At 43.0% G+C, this 23,521-nt stretch overlaps 1 protein-coding gene across 1 annotated transcript in view; it reads left to right on the plus strand.

Moving 5' to 3' along the window:
* LOC122812128 (ficolin-1-like) overlaps positions 1 to 23,521 on the plus strand; it is a 1,158,126-nt gene that overhangs the window by 342,339 nt on the left and 792,266 nt on the right. Inside the window, exon 6 of the mRNA XM_044084426.1 lies at positions 9,187 to 9,314. Coding sequence (XP_043940361.1) covers positions 9,187 to 9,314 — 128 coding nt within the window. The remainder of the gene's footprint in view (positions 1 to 9,186; positions 9,315 to 23,521) is intronic.

The raw sequence follows: 23,521 nt of genomic DNA on the forward strand, positions 1-23,521 counted from the left end.
AAAAATATGACAAACCAGACCATTCTGCAAAATCAAGGACAGATGAAAAGCCACTGTAGTACTTGTGTCTACCTTGGATGAGGGGATACTCTGCACATTTACACTGCATAACTACTCCTTGTCTTTCTTGGACACGTACAGAGTCACTACATGGGGGAGTGGGGTGCAACAAGTATGTCACAATTTGAAATGTCTCTGGCTGACTGTGATGGCCCTGACACATTTGTCATACCTCTCAACCTCAGAGCAAGAAATCTGGAAAAAGCCATACATAGAAGTAGGACAAAGGCCCAAAAATAAGGACAATTTTTAAATATTGTTCTTATAAACTTAGAAAGATAATGGAATAGGTCTTGCATTAGTATGAATTTTCTGAAGGGTATGAAATCTGAAACTCAAATGTCTGTCATTTTCTAACTTCAGTCTTTAATGATTTGTCACTAATTTGTCAAAAAAAACCCCACAATTTTATGAAAAATGGACCAAATGTGATGCAAAAGTATAAAATAGCCACACAATACAGCTGTTAACCTGTCAAAGAAGGGACACTTTAATATTAGTACTGCTAACTTGAGCAGCTGACAAAAAAGAATCTGCATGCATTTCTGAAATAATATTACAGTTATTTCTTAATTGTAAACCCTCCATGTTTTCTTCCAAAATTGCTATTTTGCGGAGGGATTATTAGGGGGAAGAGCAAAATTTTGAGCCAAAATCGGGGACAGTTGAGCGGTTTGGCTATGCCTAATTCTATAAAGCAATTTATTTGCATGTACTTCTCAACCTTTTAATGCAATAAAACTAACAAGGCCAGATATATTGGGGGAACATATAAACAGTACTAAAAATTGCTCTTGTATAAACTGAGACAGTTGATAGAATAACATGTCTTACTTTAGCATGCATTTTTCTGAAGGTAATGAAGTCTGAAACTCAGTGTCATTATTTAGTGACTTAATTCCTAAATGATTTGCCAGAAAACCACAAATTCTATGAGGAACAAACCAAAAATAAGAAGCAAAAATCTATTAATTCTTTGAAAATTTGGACAGTTGGGAGGTATAGTTCAGCTGGGGCTGTCTGAGTTTGCCGCCCTTCCCCCTCACAAAATCATGGTCGAATGGAGCCTCCACCCTGCAGCCATTCCAATGATCCATTACTTGGCTAGTTCACTCCATTTACCATAAACACTAATGTGCATACTGCTTTACTTCTATGATGTGGACTTCATTTGAAAGTTTTATTTTGCATTTTACAGCACAAAACACTAAGACATCTGCTAAACAAAGCAATGCATTCTCACAATGAAAACAGACTTGGCATTAAAACTTCTCTGCCCTTGAAACTCACATTCATTGAAACCCACATTCAAAGAAAATACATTTTGCCAGTGGCAGATAAAGATTAATTCTGGACTGTTTTCAAATCATAGGCCCCTTGCATATGAAACATACATGTGCTCTTTGATACACCTTCCTGATTGTGCTAAATTATATTCCTTGTACAATACAGTACAGATGTTAGAGGGCGTTTTCAATTTATTAAACAATGAAAGAAAACGCATGCACCAACAATGACAAAACTGCCCAATTCAGAAAATGTTTCCAGTAAACAATGAAATAAAATGCATGCACCCATAATGACAAAACTGCCCAGTTCAGAACATTTCCATCATAAAAGTCTACTCACACTTGTACAGTCCACCATTATCAGTAAATATGCACAATCTCTGAAGTAGTAAAAGTCATTTAAATAATTCCACATTAAAGAAATCTGTAACTAATGAAGAGGTTGCTGCTAGCAAACACCTTTATATTTCATGGTTTCATCAAAAAATAAAGTGTCTGTTGCCCCTGAGGAATAAATTGCCCATATTAGCTAGTAATATTGCAAGAGGAAATGGATGGCAAACTGATTACAGGCTCATAATTAGTATCTTCGTCAAGGAAGACATTCTCAGTACGGCAGCATCCACCCCTTGTGGGAGTAGAACCCACAGCCTTCTGCATCAAAAGCAAGTACACAACCTGTTGTGCTATTAACAATGCAAGGAAGTTTAGCGTAAGCAGCACTAAACTTCTCTTTCCCTGCAGCTCTCAGCTCCTTGCAAAATCTACTCCATACTCAACTGCATCTCAACTTTGCAGCACAAGAAATCTGGAGAAAGCCAACATTTATTGAGAGGGGGTCAAAAGCCCAAAAACCAGGGACACATTAAACATTGCTTGTATAATCTTGGAAAGTTGCTAGAATAAAATGCTGTGTTACCACCATACATTTTACTGCCAAGGTCCCTGTGCAAAACAGTCAGAGCAATATACCACTATGCCAAATCAGCTGCTTTGTGAAAGAGAGGAAGACTGAAACTTAAATGGCTATCATTTAGTGAATTCAGTTCTCACCATAGCTGTCAACATCTTAGCACAAAACACCTGGACATGAGGGAATACAGCCCTCAAACATATTCAGTGAATTCAGTTCTTGCCATAGCTGTCAACCTTAGCACAAAAAAACTGGACAAAGCCAATAATGGGGGAATACAGTCCCAAAAATAGGGACAAATTTCAAATATTCATCTTATAAGCTTAGAAAATTGCTAGAATGAAAGGTTGTGTTACTATGTATTTTCTGAAGAATATGAAGTCTGAAATTCAAATGCCTGTCAATTTTACTTCTGACGGAACAAAAACAATTTTCAGCAGATGCCCAGGGAGAAATACTGCAGACACATCTTTGTAAAATGGCAGGATATCAGAGAAAATCCACACAAACACAGGGAAGAGATGCAGACTCCACACAGAAGGCACCCCAGCCAAGAATTAAACCAGAAGACCTATAGCTGTGAGGCAACAATGCTACCACTGCACCATCAAATAGGCAAGGAGTTAAACATTCAGAAACCTGAAGTCTGAAATTCAAATGCCTGTCAATTGTATTTAACATTTGTTAACCAGGACAGTCTGACTTGGAACAAAAAAACAATTTTCAGCAGAGGCCCAGGAAGAAATAATGCAGACATATCTTTGTAACATGGGAGAACACAAAAGCAAACCCACACAAACACAGGGAGAAGATGCAGACCCCACACAGAGGGCACCCCAGCCAAGAATCAAACCTAAAAACCTGCAGTTGTGAGACAACAATGCTACCACTGCACCATCAAATAGTGAGTGTTGAAGCATTTAGAAACCACAGATATTATGAGGAATAGAATAGATCAAATATGAGGCAAAAATCTGCAAATGTTTTACAAAGGGTGGTGGGTAGGGAATTCAGGCCCTTAACACCTGCATACAAGGTACAGGGCTCAAGCCTGAGGTATTCCCTGCACACCACCATGAGTTTGCTCTAGCCACCAGTATGTAGTAACTGGGGTGAGTTTGCTCTAGCCACCAGGCATTTTACACACACACATGTGGCAATGGCAGTTAATATGACATCTGAACTGTCATTAGCATATTTTGTTAATAACGGGATCAAATGCAGTACCTGCTCCCACTGGCAGGAGCTTAGTTGCATTAGTGTATTGGGTGTGAGCCAAGCTTGGTTATAGCAGTCTGTTTACTTGTACTACAGTGTAACCCAGGATGTAACATTATGTGCCATGTTATTTTATGTCATTTCATAGAACATTGATGACATCCTTATCTGTGCTGGACAAAGCAATCCATCAGCATTCTATGGTGTTCAGGTGTTGCTCAGTTGCACATGCACTGTGCTGTCTGATAGTGTAGTCCTATAACTTCCCTTCCTTAGTCCACAATTTCATACGTGATTCACTAGCTTGAAAACTGCAGACTATATTGTGGATTCCAATTTCCATAACACCTGCATAACCTGATTGTTTCCCAGGTAAAAAACATCATATTAATTTGTATCTTGCCTACTCTGTCTCTGCTGTTTTGCTTTATAAACAGATATGCTAATGTTTCTTTTCTTTTGAATGCATGGTGGCATTATCTCAATAACATTGAGTATTCCAATTTCCAACCCAGAAAGCACAAAAGTTTGCTCAGATGATGACTGCCATTTTTTAACGCCTGGCAGTTTCTCTTATAAATTAGAAGACTGATATATTAAGCCACTGTTTTTAATATCTAAGTTTACTACAGCATGCAGATCATTCCATCATATCAATAATGGTTGCTATAAAAAGTGAATATTTTCAAGTTAAATCAAAAACAAAGCTATAAGATAAAATACTATTTTTGCTGGTAGGCCAAGCATACTGAATCAACAAAATTTATGCAGAGTCCAAGCCTCCCTCGGTCCACAATTTGCATGTATAAGAACACACATCCATATACTTTTCTGCTTAATGTAATAACCTCCAAAGTAGACTTTACTCAGAGATTGCAACTACTCAAGCTTTTGCACACACACACACACACACACACACACACACACACGCACACACACGCACACACACACACACACACACACACACACACACACACACACACACACACACACACACACACTCCTACCTTACCTGTAAATGGGTCTGGAAAGCACTCCATTCTCTCAACGAACCCTCGACATAATCCACCTCCATTCTCACAGCAAAGCAAACCAGGAAGGCACTCCATTCTCTCAGCAAACCCTCAACGTAATCCACCTCCATTCTCACAGCAAAGCAAACCCGCACTCGACGTAACGCTTCCCTGCAGGAGAACTTACCTCACTCCTGATTGGTCTTGTGCTCGAATCCCTGCTTACCTCTCTCCCGATTGGTCCTGTCTGCGGCTCAAGCAGTCCGGAGCTCCTCTCTTCTGTGCGTTCATCCACCACATGGCATCTTGGGCATCTGCGGGGCCGAAAATATCTTCTCTGCATCTGGACTGCCTGAGTGGCAGTCAGAGTTCGCAGAAATTCCTGGGCATCTGTGGGGCAGGGCAGTGTGCCCGCGCATGCGCGGCAGTTCCGGTACTCAGTGAAAATAGAAAAAGTTTTTTTTTTTAAAGTTTATGTTTAATGTTTTTTATTTCTTTTATTTCTAGGTGGGAGGGCTGCAGTCCTGCAGACCGATAGCATGAGCCACCCCTGGGCATAGGCGAACTAGGCGACCGCCTAGGGTGCCGTGCAGGCCGGCCTCAAAAGGGCGCAATTCACGGATCGGAGTTCTGTGTTGTGACAAGTGCAACACCTACCTGGAAAAGCCGGACAGACAACAACGTTTCTTTTTTTTTTTTTATTTCTCACCGCCGCTGCCCTAAAGCCTACAATTGCGCCCTCCCCAGCATCAGAGGGCGCAATTTACAGAGCAGAGTTCTGTTGTGAGGACCCCTAACCCTGGAAGCCAAACAGACAACAACGTTTCTTTCTTTTTTTTTTTTATTTCACCGCCGCTGCCCTAAAGACTACAATTGCGGCCTCCCCAGCATTCTGATGCTGGGGAGGCTAACTAGTCTTTAGGGCAGCGGCGGTAAAAAAAAAGCGTTGTCAGTCTCTTTCAGGTTAGGGTCTCCTCGCTCTAAATTGCCAAGGCCGCAATTTACAGAGCGGAGTTCTGTTGTGAATTGTGAGGACCCCTAACCTGGAAAAGCAGAACAGACAACAACGTCCCGTTTCTTTTTTTTTTTTTTTTTTTAAATTTCACCGCTGCTGCCCTAAAGACTACAATGCGCCCTCCCCAGCATCAGCCTGCTACACTTGTAGAAAACGGTTTGTTTCAATTACAGGAGTGCAGTTGGTCCACCACTTTGAATTGAGGGGTCACCATTCTACTGACACCATTGTAAACATTCTAGCCATGCAAATCAAGTTATTCTCCCTCAAATATTTTGCATTGAGTGGTGAAAGGCGCCCTGCCTTACAGTCGTTACAGAGGTTTTAGTGCACAACAAGAAGCATCATTCAGTGTAATTATAACAAGTGGCACCCTCGTATCTGGATCTACCCATATACCCAGGTCCTTAAATGAATCTACAGTTTCAATCATGTTATACTGTGTTAAATATTCACCCTTCAATCTTATGTCTCCCAAAACTCATATACTTAGTATTTTATGTGTTTAGCAGCATATTGTTCTCCTGTACCCAAATGTCAATTTAGTCAAGTTAATTTGCAGACATGCCCTATCTGTAACAAATGTAATAATTTTTCCTCATTTTCAAGTCATCAACATGCAGACTGTAGAATATCACAGATGAAAAAGATAGATCTGACAGATTCAATCTAAACAAGCATGGGTCTAGGACAGAGTCCTGTGGGACACCCTGACTGTAACCTAGCATTTTACCTGCCCAATTGCTGTATGATATTTGCCATTTCCTATAGTAAGCCATGCAGCTAGCCAGCTTGTCAATATTACATCAATACATAGTTGTTCTAATGCATTGATCAGTGTCTTCTATATAACCCTATCAGGGACTGAAGTTTATGTCTATATAAATTGCATCAGCTCAAAATGTTTTATTATGGCTCTTATTATATTATTATTGGACATCATGTTACAGGTGGTTATGAAACTGTTTTCAACATATACATATTGATATATGATTTAAAGTCAGAGCTTTTCCAGTAATGTATCCAAAATAACCTCCTCCATTATTTTTTCCATAACAAGAACATAAACTTATGGGTCTATATGACACAAGGTTTGTCCTAGTCCCTTTTCCTATAAGGATGGGTTTAACAAGTGCATGGTATTTCTGCAGCCTTTCCAGTTGTTGTAGATGTCTTGTGAGGTACATACCAAAAGGGGCGTTGTGCTCTATAATGAGTACAATGAGTGATGAGTAGAAGGGAACAATGACCTCTTTTTTTCTGGATGAAAAACCTTTTGTGATGCGGTGTGCCACATAGAAGGAATTCCTGACTACTGTGGTGATGTGATTATCAAAGGAGCGATTACTGTCCACCTGTGTCCCAAGGTCTCTTATCACACTTTTGGTGTTAAGTATACTACTGCCTATGTTGTAGTTCATGGGTACAGAGTTTTTGCCAAAGAGAGTGTGGTTTTTACCTGTGCAGCCGTGATTACAGGAACTTTGCATTCTTCCTGTATAGAGATGGGCTCTTTAGGGGGTGAGAGGGGGGGTAAAGTTAGCACTGAACCTATCTGCCAGGATGTTGGAAATATCAGTTGGGTCTGTATATTTAGTGCCATTGTGCTGTAACTCAGAGCAGATCTGAGTGTTGCCATTGAGATTCTTGACATAGCTGTAGAATGCTTTGTGGTTGTCTTTAGAATCAGTGGCAATTTTGTTTTCATAACTAGCTTTGGAGGATTTTATCAGGGATCGCAGCTTCTTACTGAGGCTGACCAAGGAGCTCCTCCACTCATGGGATTTTACTCTCTTTTGCAAGAGTTTCTTCCTTCTGTTGTACAGTTTGTTTATGGCAGGGGACCACCAGATTGGCTTCCTTTTTTTGGAGGATAGCGTCTTGGTTCTGTTTGGGATAGCACGATCCATGCACTCTTGTAAGTGCTTATAAAGTGCAATTGTGTAGGATCAGTAGTCGTAACTGTACTGTTCATCTGCATGGGTGTCATGAAGTTCACCACTTCTGTCTTAAGAAGCATGAAGTTGGCTTTGGAGAAATTTTTTTCCATGGTTTCCTTAATGGGGGGTGGAGGCAGGATGTGGATATCTAGGGTAATTAGCTTATGGTCGGATCGGACCAATGAGGCGTTGACTTCAGGTGTGGCACACTGGCCACTCATATTGGTAATGACTAGATCTAGGATATTGTTGCCCCTGGTGGGGTTGTGGATAAGTTGATCCAGGGCTTTGGAGTTTATGAATTCCAGAAAGCATTGAGTGAAGGAGTTGGTATATGAGTAGTTTTCCCAGTTAATGGTGGGGTAGTTGAAATCGCCCATTATTAGGGTGTTTGGTTGAACCCTAATATTTTCCAGTACATCAAGAAAAGAGGAGTGGGAATCCTGGGGCATGGTGGGTGATATGTAGCAAGTTATAATTTGGATTGCAGTTTTGCCCAGAGTTAGTTGCACTTGGATAACCTTGGCTGCATTATGCTGAGCAACTAGCCTGGAGGTGAGTGCAAATGGTCAAACAAATCAACCCCACAAAAAGTCAAATGTAAGTACTTTTTGCAAGGGGGTCAAGCTCCTCTGCACCCCTAACCATGTTGATGGCTTGTACCCTTACACCCTGAACTTATATATGACAACTCCATAGTTGCACAAACATGAAGAAGGGAGAAATCTCCAAACCAAGGAGTCACTGCAGGCACACATTTGGAAACCACAGCAGCAGTGATTTCCTATAGAAAACTATGGTCAGAGAGTTCATGTTTAGCAAGTGGCTATCTGTGTTTGTGCTATTTTGTTTCAATATCTGTAATCACTGTAGAAGCAAATAGAACATATGCATGGTAACTGGTGAGATAACCAAATAATGGAACACTGGAATGGCTGAGGAGGGGCTGCTGCTGGGGTTGCTGCAGGAGGGGCTGCTATGGGGTGGTGGTCTAGTACCCTTCCTAGAACCCTATTTGACCATGATCTGGCTCTTGTATTTAAAGTAGAAAATACATATGCAAAGGTAGCTGCAGTATAACTACATTACAAGGTATCTTTTTCTTCCTATGCATTTAAATAATTTAAGGACATGACTGGAGTGGCTTTATTGGGGAATGACCCAGTGGGCGTGGCTCAAATAGTGGTGTTTCATGAGTGTGGTATGGGTGGAGCTTAAGGGAGCACCTGAGCACTACTTTGCCTAGGGCGCCATTTCAGCTAAGGCCGGCCCTGTATATCTATATCTATATATATATATATCTATATCTATATATATATATAGATATATATATATATATATATACATAGAGAGACAGGCAGTCATATAGATGCATATAGAGAGATATACACATTTGTCTAGATTCCTGTATATAACGTCTGTATGTGTGTGTGTGTGTGTGTTTTGTAAGTGCATGTGTAGCATGCATATACAGGTATACAAATTTTTTTCAGTTGCCTACCTTGTTCTATAACTGTTTGTATCCTTACTGAAGACTATAAACTATCTTAATTTGTAAATGTTACTAATGTAATGTAATCTACTAACTCAGGGCTTTTCTCCCCGGGCCTCCACTGAAAATGGACATGTATCCAGTTGGACCATCCCAGTAAACACATGTAAAATAAATAAAAATAAATAAATAAAATAAATTGAGTACTTCTGTAACAAATACAATTAAAATATCATGTCTTGCTAGGTCCAAAAAACTGCAAGCAGCTGATGGATAGAGGTGAAGTCCTCAGTGGATGGTATACAGTCTACTTGGACAGCTGTCAGACACTGACAGTATATTGTGACATGGAAACTGATCAAGGAGGATGGTTGGTGAGTGAAAACAACATCAGTAGCAGCAATGCATGTCTAATGTGTATAAATACTGCTGTGTCTTGGTAACAAAGGTACATGGTTATACCAGAAAGGACTACACCTGCAGAAGGTTACATTAAAATTAAAACAAACAAACAAAAATTCTCTCTCTCTCTCTCTCTCTCTCTATATATATATATATATATATATATATATATATATATATTACTTGCAATATTGCTGTTATCTATGGAGATGGCAGTTAAAATATGAAAATAAGTCCAAAATACAGCACTTTTAAATTTGAGAATGTATACATGTAATATTCCCCTAGTCCAATTTCATATTTAAAATAAACAAAAGCAAACTGGAAGGCGAAGGACACAATGAAAAACCCATTGTACAAATTTACACATTTATTGCCAACTTTAGTTTAGTTTTAAGTTTTCTTTTCTTGAAAATGTTCCCAGATACCTTCGGGGGTTGGGAAAACTTCACTGAATTCAAAAAAACTTTTGGCAATTGAAAATGAAGGCTACAGTTCCACATGGTCTGAATGACCATATTTCCATTCAAAGTGCCCTAAAAATGTTGTTAGCAAAACTTTAATACGGTTTCGTAATATATTATTAAATCTTATATTAGGTATTACCAATTTTTGTCTGATTAATTTTTGTGAGGTTAACAGTGTTTTGTAATGATCATGTTTTATGTCTGTTTTGGTCCTTGTTTTAATACTTTCAGTGGAATTTTTCATCCATTATTCATGATTTATATTTTCTGATTGGTGCAACATTTTATTAGTGGAGTGTTTCTTTTGGCTGTTGCTCATGTGTTTTTTATATATAATGGTGACTTTTAAGCTTCTCATACCTCTCAATCTCTTAGAGCAAAAAATCTGGGCAAAGCTTAAAATGATGGATGGACAAATAGGGACAGATTTTAAATATTGCTCTTACAAAAAAGGTTTTGCAGGATGTGGAGTCAAGCTCAAATGTTTGTCATTATTTAATGACTTCAGTTCTCAGCTATTTGCCAGAAAGGTACAGATTTTATGAGGAACACACCAAAAAATATGAGACAAAAATTTGGAAATTCTGAGAAAATCTGTACAGTTGAGAGGTATGTGACTGACTTTAGTTCTGATGAAATACTTGGTTAAGGACAAAAGCACTAAACTAAAGTTGGCAATATATTTGTGAATTTGTATGACAGGTTCCTCACTGTGGTCTTCACCTTCTTGTTTGCATTTATTTGGTTTAAGTTATTGTTTTAGTGTATGCTCCTTGTTTTTCTTGCAATAATTTCACATTTATAAAACTGATTGCTTGTTTCTAAAGGCCTTGTTTTATTGTGTAGGTATTATCCTCATTTTATTTTTATTTTGCCTGTCACTTAGTAGTATAGACAATGGGCAGGATTCAGGAAGGCTTACAAGGAGTTTAAGAGTAGTGTAAGCCTCCGTATCCAGGAACGGCCCAAACCTCCATGTAAGAGACAGCTAAAACGTCTCTTACACGGACTGGGCGTGGAAATGCTCAATACCTCATTTGCAGCTGAAAGATATGCAAATGAGGTATTTGAGCGATCCAGGAAGCCAAAGCAGTCCGTGTAATGGACATTTAGCTGCAGAAATGTACTCAGCTGACAACTGAGTACATTTCTGCAAAGTGTTTCAACGGAGCTATGTCAGCTCCAAATAAAGGAGTGCATATGTAAAGAGTTCTAGCATGCCAATGGCCAAATATGTGGCCATTGGCATTAAAAAGTGCTGCAAAATAATTTAAAATAACTTTTTTTTTTTGTGAGATTTTGATGTTTAACTGCAGCGCACACGCATAAGCGGGGTGCACTGCTCAAAAAGTGAAAACCGAAGCATAAGCCCACAATTGTGGGATTTATCTATTACATGGAATGACAATGCAGGGACTAGCAGACCAAAACAATATGGCCTCCGTGTAGTGGATTTGTCAAGGGGAAGCTCCGTGTAAGACATGTAACTAAGCATTACTAGGCAATCCCTATGTAAAATGAGGGTTACAATACTGAATCACACTGCCACATAGGTAATGAGCACTTTCTGAGTAGTGTAAGAGTTATAGAAGGGGGAGGAATAGAGTAAGAGGTAGGTGACATCACGGGGGGGAATGACAGAAATAAATGTAGCACATTGGAGGGCAGTGTAACGTGACAGATGACAGACAGACATCAGGGAGAGAGGTGTGTCCCAACAGAACACTAGGAAAGTCAAGAAATAGAGGGTGCACACTATCCCTACACTCAAACTTTCTTGATATACGTGCATGCGCGTGTCTTGGCGTGTAAGGCAGGTTCAACATGTGGGAGCGTGTTGCAAACCGTTTACAATGGTTTGCGCGGGCGTGCATGTGTGGAAGGCAATGTAAAAAGCAGGAAGCCTGTTGCCTGATGTATAAGGCTGTGTGCACACGTTTTACCATGAATCAGCCCAGTTCAAACCGTGTAAGGATGTAAAAGGCGGCGTTTAAGTCACTGTGAGTGTGCTTATGCTGGTGTGCACATTGCTCCCCTTGAGGAAACAGAAAGGAAAAAGGAAACAACCAGATTACAGGGAAGCTGCCAGAGGATACTGCTGGAGTTAATTGGTGGAAACAATTGGAAGCAGGCAATTACACAGGCAGACTAGAAGCCCAACCCAATACTTAAAACACTGCAAACAGCAGTGCAGGCTGTTTCTCACAAGAATGCTGCAAGAAAGGAGTAAGCTATCAGGAGTGAAAACTGAAAAAAGCTGAACTCAGAGCAGAAATGCTAGGGGCTGCCATAGCTGTTATAATCAGGCATAGGCGAATTGCTGAGGGTGGTGACAATGCAGATGCTGACAGACAACCCAGAGTGAGGAGAAGGAGGAGATTATACAGGCCCAGGGTCACCTACCATGGGTTACATGAGCTGGAGATAGTAGAGCGCTACAGAGTGGACAGAGACCTTCTGCAGAAAATTGTTGAGCTGTGCAGGCCACGTCTCACACACAGAACCAACAGAGGGGAACCCATCCCAGTGGAAACCAAGGCATGTGTTGGCTAAGAATACTAGCAACAGGTACATTCCAGAGACCAACTGGTGATATGATGGGGATATCACAGGCATCAGCCTCCAGGGTACTGCACCAGTTCCTGGATGCCATGTCAGCACATGTCGGTGATCATGTATATTTCCCCAATGCCCGTGAGGTATTGGCCAGCAATATGCATCTCTTCTACCCTGAGGTACTGGGTGCAATAGACTGCATGGACATACGCATCAAAGCACCAGCCGGTGAGCGGGGTAGAGCCTATATTAACCACAAGGGATTCCCTTCCATCAACTGCCAGGTCATGTGTGATGCCCAGGGCTTAATAATGAATGTGTGTGCTGGCTGCCCTGGGAGCTACCACGATTCCCACATCTGGCATCTGACGCAGCTGTACCAATCATTTGCCAGTGGGGACTTCCCACACAAACACCTAGTGGGGGATGCAGGTTATGCACTTGAGCCGTGGCTGATGACACCCATCAGAAATGCACACACACCTGAACAGGAACGCCATAATGAGGCACACGCACAAACGCGTAATGTCATAGAGCATGTGTTTGGGCTGCTCAAGTCATGGTTCTGGTGTCTGGACACATCTGGTGGAGCCTTGCAGTACACACCAACTACATGTACCCAAATGATCATGATATGTGCTATGCTACATAATATGATCCTGCAGAAACAGCTGCAGCAGGACCAGCATAGGGCTGGGCCAAACATACCCCCACCATTGCCAAGGCCACCACAGGCAAAGGGTGACTCGGAGGAGGAACAACCTGACCTTGCCCCAGTAGGCAGAAGGAGGCATGCCCAGTATGCCCTGGCCTTGGCAAAGTGGCAACGCATAGCACATACACTTTCTCAGTAGGAACACTGGGACTGATACCCCCTCTGACTCACTCATATAGTAACAGGGATGCCTAACATGACACAACCTGCTTCCAAACATGTACAGGGAGAGTAGTATGTGCATCCGACAGTGGCAGCCCTGCAGCACCACCTGAGGCATGAATGCCATGTGTTAAGTAATGTAGCACCATGTACCATATGCACACCTGAGGACCCTGATTAACATCCACTCTCACCAATCATAAACCACAAAAACACAAACCCACCTTCATAGGTACCACAAGGGATAGGAACCTAGATGTAATGCTACCCAATGCCAGAAGTATAACCAGCAAGATGCGTGCAGTGTAAACGCACACAGTATAGAGAATGTAGATATCAGTGTTGTAATAGAAAACTGGGTCAAAGCCCACATCAGCACCCTAACACTACCAGGTCACACCTCATACAGTGATGTACATGTGCAAAAACATGGAACAAGCTACAAAACGAGGATGACTAGCAATAAATGTCATGGATAACCACACCCCCATGTTGGTACCACAACAAGAAGCAACATGGATTAGCCATGGTCAAATACCAATGGCTAAAACTGCCTACTACTATATAGCTTGCTGCAGACCACTGTCCTAATAGCAGGAACTGCACCAGGCCTATGTTCATAGGTTCATAGGTTCATACTAGGCTATCTGCCCTAGGGCATTTATAAGCCTAGCCCAGAGTTTTGTGGCTTCCGCCACCCCTGTAGTTTGAAGGATAATATGCCCATTATTTTGCTGTGCCTCTGTCAAGCAGTGACACTGAGGTTATCCCTGGGGTATACCTGCGATCTCCCATCCATTGGTCAAGATTTCTCTTGAACAAAGCCAGCGAGGTGCTCTGCCTCACATGTACCGGGATGTTGTTCCACAGCATAGGGAGTCTCTGGGTGATGAATCTGTCCCTCCAGCACGTCCTATTAATAGCCGTATTGAGGTTTAAGTCTCTTGCCCTTGTAGTTCTGATGGATTTAGAGGTTTTGAGGTGAAGCGTGTTCATTAATTCCGGGTTGGACATGGCCTTGTATGTCAGGCACAGGTCACCTATGAGCAGACGGTAAGTGACTGAATAGAGCTGGAGTTCCTTCAGTCGGGCAGCATAAGACATATTTTTGAGACCCTTTATCCTTCTGGTGAGGAATTTTTGGGGCCTTTCCAATTGCTGCAGGTGTCGGGTCAGATACATTCCGAATGGGGCATTGTACTCAATCATTGGTCTGATGAGTGATGAGTACAAGGGAACAATGACCTCCCTTGATCTAGATGTGAATCCCTGCATGATCAGGTGGGCAATGTAGAAGGTCTTCCTAACTACTTTGGAAACGTGAGTGTCAAACGAAAGGTTACTGTCAACCTGGGTGCCCAGATCCCTGATAACCTCTTCTGTGCTTAGAGGATTGCCACCTATATGGTAACTAGGGGTAACCTTGTTTTTCCCGAAGGGTATGACTATGCATTTTTTAGCATTTAACTTTAGGCCATGGCTTTGGCACCAGTTATCCATTTCTATGAGACTCTTCTGAAGGATGTCTGTGTCAGATGGGTTTTCAACTATGGTTCCCAGTTTGCAGTCATCTGCAAACTTTGTCAGCCATAATCCTCCTGTGTTTGCTTGTACTTCTGAAAAGTAGATGCCGAACAAAAGTGGGCCCAGGACTGAGCCCTGTGGGACACCACTTGTGACAGGCTTGGAGTCTGACATGGCGCCAGCAACTCTGACCCTGTGGGTTCTGTCACTTAGCCAGTTTGCAACCCATCTTGTGACGTGTGGGTTTACATTTAAGCTGTTGAGTTTTTCAATGATACCCGAGTGGGGTATTGTGTCGAAAGCCTTTGCCAGGTCAAGGTAGGCTGTGTGGACTGCCTTGCCCTCATCAATGGCCTTGGTGACTGTTTCAAAAAAGTCAACCAAGTTTAAAAGGCATGATCTGCCCTTGACAAAGCCAAACTGGGTTGGATCCAAAGTCTGCAAGTCCCCTATGTCTTTATTTATGAGTTCCATTATGATCCTCTCCATAGCTTTGCAGACCAGGCTTGTCAAGCTGATGGGACGGTAGTTTCCGGGATCGGTGGAGGCACCTCCTTTGTGAAGTGGGACCACCGTTGCCATACACCACTCCTTGGGTACGTATCCTGAGGTGAGGCTAAGATTAAACAGCTGCCCTAACTGCGGGTTTAATTCCTCATTGAGTTCGTGGAGCACACAACCGGGGACACCATCTAGTCCCATGGATGCTGTGTTTTTCACCTTGGATAGAGCAGTTCTCACCTGAGCATTTAAGATGTTTGGGGGGCTACAATCCTCTGGTATAGATATCTCTCCTTTGGGGGGGGGGGGGAATCTGCACTGAACCTGTCAGCCAGTATGTTGGCAATGTCTGTAGGTTCAGTGATTTTTACATCATTTTGAACTAATTCTGAGCATATCTGGGAGTTTCCTCCCAGGTTTCTAACATAGCTAAAAAAGGCCTTATGATTGTCTTTTGAGTCCTTAGCGATGTTTCTCTCAAAATTTGCCTTGGATGATTTTATGAGAGATCTCAGTTTTTTACTTATAATGAGCAGGGGTGTCTTCCCTTCTACGGATTTTGCTCTATCTTGTAGTAGCTCCTTCCTTTTGTTGTAGAGCTTGTTTATGGCTGGGGTCCACCAGACTGGACGCTTGCCTTTGGTACAAAGAGTCTTTGTTTTGTTTGGGATTGCCTGATCCATGCAGTCCTGGAGGTGCTGGTAGAAGGCATTTGTAAGTGATTCAGCGGTTTGGGTAATGGTTTCCGCTGGCTTGGGGCCTTGAAAGAGACCACACCAGTCTTTAGAAGTGTGAAGTCGGCTTTTGAGAAGTTCTTCACTGTGGTCTTTTTTATCTGGGGTGGGGGCGGGATGTGGACTTCCAGTGAGATTAGTTTATGATCTGATCTCACCAATGATGGGTATACTTCTGGTGTTGAACATTGTGACCCCATGTTCGTGATGATGAGATCTAGTATGTTGTCTCCTCTTGTGGGGATGGTGACTAGTTCCATGGCATTTGAGTTTATGAACTCTAGGAACCTTTGGGCTAGAGTGTTGGGGCTTGAGTAGTGATCCCAGTCTATATTTGGATAGTTGAAATCACCCAGTATGATGGTGTTTGGAGATACATTTATCCCCTCCAGTGTTTTCAGGAAAGCTGTGTGAGGTTCCTGAGTTTGAGAGGGTGGCCTGTAACATGCTACAAACTGCAGAGCAGTCTTGCCTATGGTTAATTGCACCTGGATGGTCTCTGATGCATCGTGCGTTGCCACCAACCTTGAGGTGAGGGTGTCCTTGATGAATATGGACAACCACCCTCCTTTCTTGGTGTTGTCCGGATTTTGGGGCCGGAACGCATGATATGAGGTAACACCTGATAGTGATGGGGTGCTGTCAGGAGCCTTGAACCAGGTTTCAGTCATAGCACAGACATCGATGTTCTCCATACTGAGAAGGTCTTCGAGTGCGTGCATCTTGAGGTTGAGACTTCTGGCATTGAGCAGCATTACCCTTAGTTTTTTTCCTTTTTTGTGTTCTAGGGTGGTAGGTTTAGAATTTGAGCCTTGCCTAAAAAAGGCACAATGGGGGTGGCAAGAGCCTTAGCTAAAATCCGGAAGCCCAGGGGTGACAGGTGCAAGCCGTCCCTTGCGAATCAGCGTGACTTGTCCAGCATGTCATCCCAGGCAGACAGACATTGGATCCCCTTTGAATGACACCATAGTTTAAGCCAATTATTACAGCTGATCATCTTGTCTCTGTATTGTGGCATCATTCCTGGTGAAGGTAGGATACTGCTCAAGGTCAGGGTCATACCTGCCTGGGCTACATAATCAGAGAGCTCCTCTATGTCTCTTTTCATGTAGTCCAGGGAGGTACATCTCAGGTCGTTCACACCAGCATGGACAATGACTGAGTCATACTTGTACTTGCAGTTGAGTAACCTGAGTGCTTGCATTATGTGGTGGAGTCCAGCACCCGATAGGCAGCTTACTGTGACCTTCTCCTTACTCAATCTGGTGAGCGGGACGTCAGTGTGTCTGACTATGGAGTCACCTATAATGAGTGTGTCTGGCATTGTGTTTGGCCTTAAGGGCTGTGACTGTTTGGCACACTGACTCTGTGGTCTATGTGTTGCATGTGCTGTGCCCTGTGGAGGCTGTTGTTTGGGTGTCTGCTTTGGTGGCCTCTGCTGTTTTGGTAGATTTCTGATCAGAGCCTCCGAGTATGTCTTTGTGTGTTTATGTGTATGATTTGAAGTTGTGATAGTGCTATGTGAGACTGGGTTTGTGGTGTGTGTGGTTACCTTCTCCTCCCCTCTGGTCTTGCCAGTCCTATGTTGAGAGAGCTCAGCCTCCAGTTTGGCTATACAGTTTCATCTCTCGCATGTATTTGTGTTTTGTGGGAGAAGGAGAGGGTTGTCTGTGTACATGAGGCAATTGTAACATTGCCTCAATATTCTAGGTTCACCAGCTGAGCAGGAGAGGACACTAGCAACTGATCCTCGACATGCTAGAAGGAGTAGACAAAAAATGTTGGAATACAGGAAGATATCAAGCCCCCCAAACCACATTATATTGCTTGACTGACAATACGTACACATACACCATAGTTTCATAGTTTCATAGTTTACTACTAGGCTATCTGCCCTAGTGCATTTATAAGCCTAGCCATAGTGATGTGGCTATTGCCACCCCTTATAGTGGTAATACGTGTACAGAATAGATTCCGAATATTGTGCCTCTGACTTAGTAGTGACACATTATGACCCCCTTACGTAATCGAATAACTTGACTGTGCCTCTGTCTAGTTGTGACACAGGGAGGACCCCTGGGGTAAACCTACAATCTCACATCCAGTTGTCCAGATTTCTCTTGAAGAGAGTCAGTGAGGGACTCTGTCTAACATGAACTGGGATACTTTGCTAGAGTGTGAGAAGCCTCTGAGTTATGACTCTGTCCCTCCAGCATGTCCTATACATGTATGTGCTGAGGTTCAAATCTTTAGCTCTCATGGTTCTGGTGGATTTGGATTGCTTGCAGTGGAGCATGTCCACCAAATCCTGATTGGACATGGTCTTGTATGTCAGGCATAGGTCACCTGTAAGTATGCGGTATGCTACTGAATAAAGCTGGATTTCCTTTAGTCTGGAAGCATATGACATGTGTTGTAGACCCCTGATCTTCGTGGTAAGGTACTTTTGGGGTCTCTCCAGCTGTTGCAATTGCTGGGTGAGGTACATACCAAATGGGGCTTTGTATTCAATCATGGGCCTGATAAGGGAGAAGTATAGTGGTACAATGACCTCCTTTGATCTGGATGGAAAACTCTTCATGATAAGGTCGGCAAGATAGAAAGTCTTTCTAACCACTTTGGCAACATGGGTATCAAACGAGACGTCACTATCTACATGTGTCCCCAGGTGTCTGATTTGTTTTCTGTGCTCAGTGGGTTGCTGTCTATGTATTGATTTGTGGGTACTTTGTTCCTCCCAAAGGGGATGACTACACATCAGTTGCATTCAGTTTCAGGCCATGATTCCGGCACCAGCTATCTGTCTTTGTGATGGCATTCTGTAGGATGTGTGTGCCGGCTGATGTATTCACTATGGTGCCTAGGTTGCAGTCATCTGCAAACTATGTCAGCCACAACCGTCCTATGCTTGCTTTCACATCTGAAAAGTAAATGCCAAATAAGAGGGGTCCCAGGACAGATCCTTGTGGGACACCACTTGTGACTGGCTTTGAATCTGACAAGGCACCTGCAATGTCAACTTTATGGGTTGTGTTTCTTAGCTATTTTAGGTTCATAGGTTCATAGGTTCATACTAGGCTATCTTCTCAAGGGCATTTATAAGCCTAGCCCAGAGTTTTGTGGCTTTCGCCACCCCTTTAGTTTGGAGGATACTATGCCCATTATTTTGCTGTGCCTCTGTCAAGCAGTGACACTGAGATAATCCCTGGGGTATATCTGCGATCTCCCAGGGTCTGTGGAGGCATCTACATTGTGGAGTGGGACCACTGTTGCTGTACGCCAGTGTTCAGGTACATATCCTGTAGCAAGGCTAAGGTTTTGCAACCTATCCTGTGACATATGGTGTTATATTTCAGCTGTTGAGCTTGTCTATGATGCCTGAGTGGGGTATTGTGTCAAAGGCCTTAGCCAAGTGCAGGTAGGCTGTGTGGACCGCGTAGCCCTCATCAATGGCCCTACTGACAGTTTCAAAATAGTCAACTAGGGGCAAAAGGCAGGATCTGCCCTGTACAAAGCTGAACTGGGTGGGATCAAGGGTCTGTAGGTCACCAATGTCTCTGTTTAAGAGCTCCATAATGACTCTTCCCATAGCTTTGCAGACAAGGCTGGTTAAGCTTGTGTGGTGGTAGTTGCCAGGGTCTGTGGAGGCATCTCCTTTGTGGAGTGGGACCACTGTTGCTGTACGCCAGTGTTCAGGTACATATCCTGTAGCAAGGCTAAGGTTAAATAGCATTTGTATATACGGGTTTAGCTCCTTCTGGAGTTCACATAGCATGCAACTGGGGATACCATCAGGTCCCATTGATGCTGTGTACCTGTCTTTGCTGAGTGCGGCTCTCACATGGACATCTGAGATGACAGTGAGGTTACATTCAGCTGTGATAACTATCTTCTTTTGGGGGTGAGGGAGGGGGAAAATTGCACTGAACCTGTCTGCCAGAATGTTGCCAATATCTGTCAGGTCACTGAAATATATGTTGTTGTGTACCAACTCTGAGCATATCCGAGGGATCCCACCCAGGTTTCTGACATAACTGAAGAAGGCAGTGTGGTTATCTTCATTGTCTTTGGTGATTTATGTCTCCAAGTTGACCTTGGATGTCTTTATGAGAGAATGTAGCTTTTTACTAGTGCTGATCACAGCTGCCTTCCCTTTAGGAGATGTAGCTCTGTCTTGCATTAGTATCCTTCATCTGTTATGCAGTTTGTTTATGGCTGGGGTCCACCAGACAGGCCACTTTCCCTTGGTGGAGAGGGTCTTGTTTTTATTTGTGATTGCATGGTCCATGCTTTCGGAGATGTCCGTGAAAACGTCTGTGAAGGAGTCACCATTGTGTGTTGTGGTTTCCACTGGCCCAGTGGGCTTAATGGATACCATCTCAGTCCAAAGAAGTGCGAAGTCAGCTTTTGAGATGTTTGTCACTATACTCTTTGTATTATACTAGCACTGACACAAGTGTAGACAATTTCCCAGAATCCGTCAAACTAAATGGACATGCAAAATGTAACACTTCCACAAGAGGGGTAAGCATACTGGATGTGATAATCAGAAATATGTGTACTGGATGTCAAGATGAGAAGTGTATCCCTCACTGGTAAGACCAGACCATAGAGTAATCACACTGTAGTTACACATCCCGACCCCAGTCCCTGGCCAGAATACCACAGTGAAACACATGTATAAAGCATAGCTTGCACCCCTACAAACCAATGTGGAATCCATGAAAAGCCCTGTGCAGGTCCAGAATATGGGACACACTGCAGAACATGTTATACAGGCATACCATGAACACAGCCAAGAGTGCTTGGAGTCTGCAATCACAAATAACAACAAGACACAAGGCCATACACCCAGGCATCTGGCATGCTGGACTCCAGCAATTACTAAACCATTGAAGAGAATGAGGAAGCTACCACATGATAGATCAAACATGAAAAGTGAAGTAATCAGTGATCACTAGTATGGCAATAAAATGTGTCCACACATACAATCCACTAAGGCCAGGCAAAACAAGTAGAATCTGTGAATCCAGTGGCAATGTGACACCTGTCCCAAGTACACACACAACAACAACTCACCCCAATAAATACAAATGTATGTGATAGACGTAACCAGGTAGCCAAACCGGAGCCTGAGCCCCCCCAAATCAGTACTGTCAAAACTAGTCAGGAGGACAAGGTAACCACATACACCACAAACCCAGTCCCACATAAACCTACAACGACTGTAAACCAAACACATAAACACAAAAACATTCCCAGAGGCCCTAATTACAAACACACAACACCAATACAAGCCTCCAAAGCAGACACCCAATAAAACAACCTCCAGACATAGCACATGTAACACATGGTACACAAAGCTGGTGTGTCAAACAGTCACAGGACAGAAGGAGAAACAACATGCCTGATACAGTTGTAATAGGTGACTCCATAGTGAGACATGCTGCTGTTCCAGGGATGGCTTGCACCTGTTACCCATGAGCATCTGGATATTGCCTAAGGCTTTTGCAACCTACAGAGATCCTTTCGTAGGCAAGGCTGAAAAGACCAACCCACCACCATAGAAAACAAAACTGGAAAGAAACAGAAGGGTAATGCTGATCAATGCCAGATGTGTAAACCTCAATATGCATGCTCCTGAGGCCCTGCCCAGTATGGAGAACATTGATGTCTGTCCAGTGATAGAAACCTGCTGCAAGCCTCATGACAGCACACCAGCACTACCAGGTAATACCACATATCATGTGTTATGGCCACAAAACCTGTAACAAAACATAAAAGGAGGGTGAGTATCCATATTCAGCACAGACACCCATACGTCCAGTTAACTGACAATGCTTATGTCATTGCAGTCCACCCATGTGCAACTAACCGTAGGCAAGACTGCTGTACAGTCTGTAGCATGCTACAGACCATACTCTCACACACAGGAACCCCACCCCACTGTCCTGAAGACAGTGGACAGTATGAATGTACCACCAAATACAAAACAAGGTACACACAAATTACCACATAGGTGGTAAGCCATTATGTGTGGAAGGAGTTATCAGGGACCTAGTGACACAAGTGCACAGTCACCTGTTATGTGACAGTCACATCGCCAATTTGTCTAGGAAGACTGTCTATATTGGACACTGTATCATGAAAGGATTCACATCTACGTCAACAAAGGTCATTGCACCCCTATACTGTTCCCCTATCAGACCATATTGTAATACAATGCCTCATTTGGGATGTACATTACCTGGCACCTGCAGCAGTTAGAAAGACCTCAAAGGTACCTCAGCAAGAGTCAGAAAGGGTCTCAAATATATCTCATATGCTGCCTGGCTGTAGACACCACAGCTGAATGCAGTCACATACTGCCTACACAGAGGCATTGTATGTCTGTTGTACAAGTCCATGTCCAACACAGAAGTAATGGACATGCTCCACCCCAGAAAACTCAAAGCCATCGGAGCTGTGTGAGTCAGAGATGTCAACCTTAACACATAATCAAATAGGATGTGCTGGAGGGACAGATACCTAACCCTGAGTCTCTCCACACCCTGGAACAGAATACCACTACATGTTAGGCAGAGCCCCTCACTGACACTCTTCAACAGGAAGTTAGCAAAATGGATGGATAATTGTAGATGTACACTGGGGGTCTTTACTGTGTCATGTCCAGACAGAGGCACAGCTAAGTAAATCATAAATGGCCATAATATTCACATAGCAAGGGTGGCAAAAGCCACACACACTGTGGCTAGGCTTACAAATGCCCTAGGGTGGATAGCCTAGTATGAACCTATGAACCTATTATGATACAAATTGTACAGGACACTAAGGATAACCCCAAGGCTGCTGCAACTGATGGTAGTAAGCGTGTTGTGAATTCCCAGATATGCTCTGGATGACACAAATATTACAAACAACATACCAAACACACACACGTATTGCCAACATACATCCTGACAGGTGCAGTGCAAACCCCCCCCCCCCCCTCATAATGCAAAATATCTTTCCCAGCAGACTGCTGCCTCTATGACATTATGTCAACCTTATCACAGGATATGTACCCAAAGAGCAGTGTACAACAACAGTGGTTGTTCTCAAGAAAGGTGTCGCCTGAATGGATACTAAAAACAACCATCACAGAATCCTGAGAAGCTTGGTCTGCACAGCTATGGAAAGGATCAGCATGTACCGCAGACATAACGATATTGGGGATCTATTGACACCCGACCCTACCCAGTAATGGAGTTTATGAAGTGCAAGAAAAAACCCTTAAACAAAAAGGGTTTTGACTTTCCCCAAGGGTTGGAAAAACCCCGGTTTTTTAATTTTTTTTGAGGGGGGGGCCCCCCTTTGAATTTAGGGCCCCCCAAAAAAGTTTGGGCCACCCCCCAAAAATGGGAAGGCCCTTGGACCCCTTTTGGGGCCCAAAGCCCCCCCCCCTTCCCCCCCTAAGAAAAAATACCCCTTTAAAAAGGGTGTTTCAAATATAAAGGAAAAAAAATGCCCCCTTTCCCACC

Source organism: Protopterus annectens, chromosome 1.part1 (genome assembly GCF_019279795.1).
Source record: "Protopterus annectens isolate FY-2018-M chromosome 1.part1, PAN1.0, whole genome shotgun sequence".
Lineage (NCBI taxonomy): Eukaryota > Metazoa > Chordata > Ceratodontiformes > Protopteridae > Protopterus > Protopterus annectens.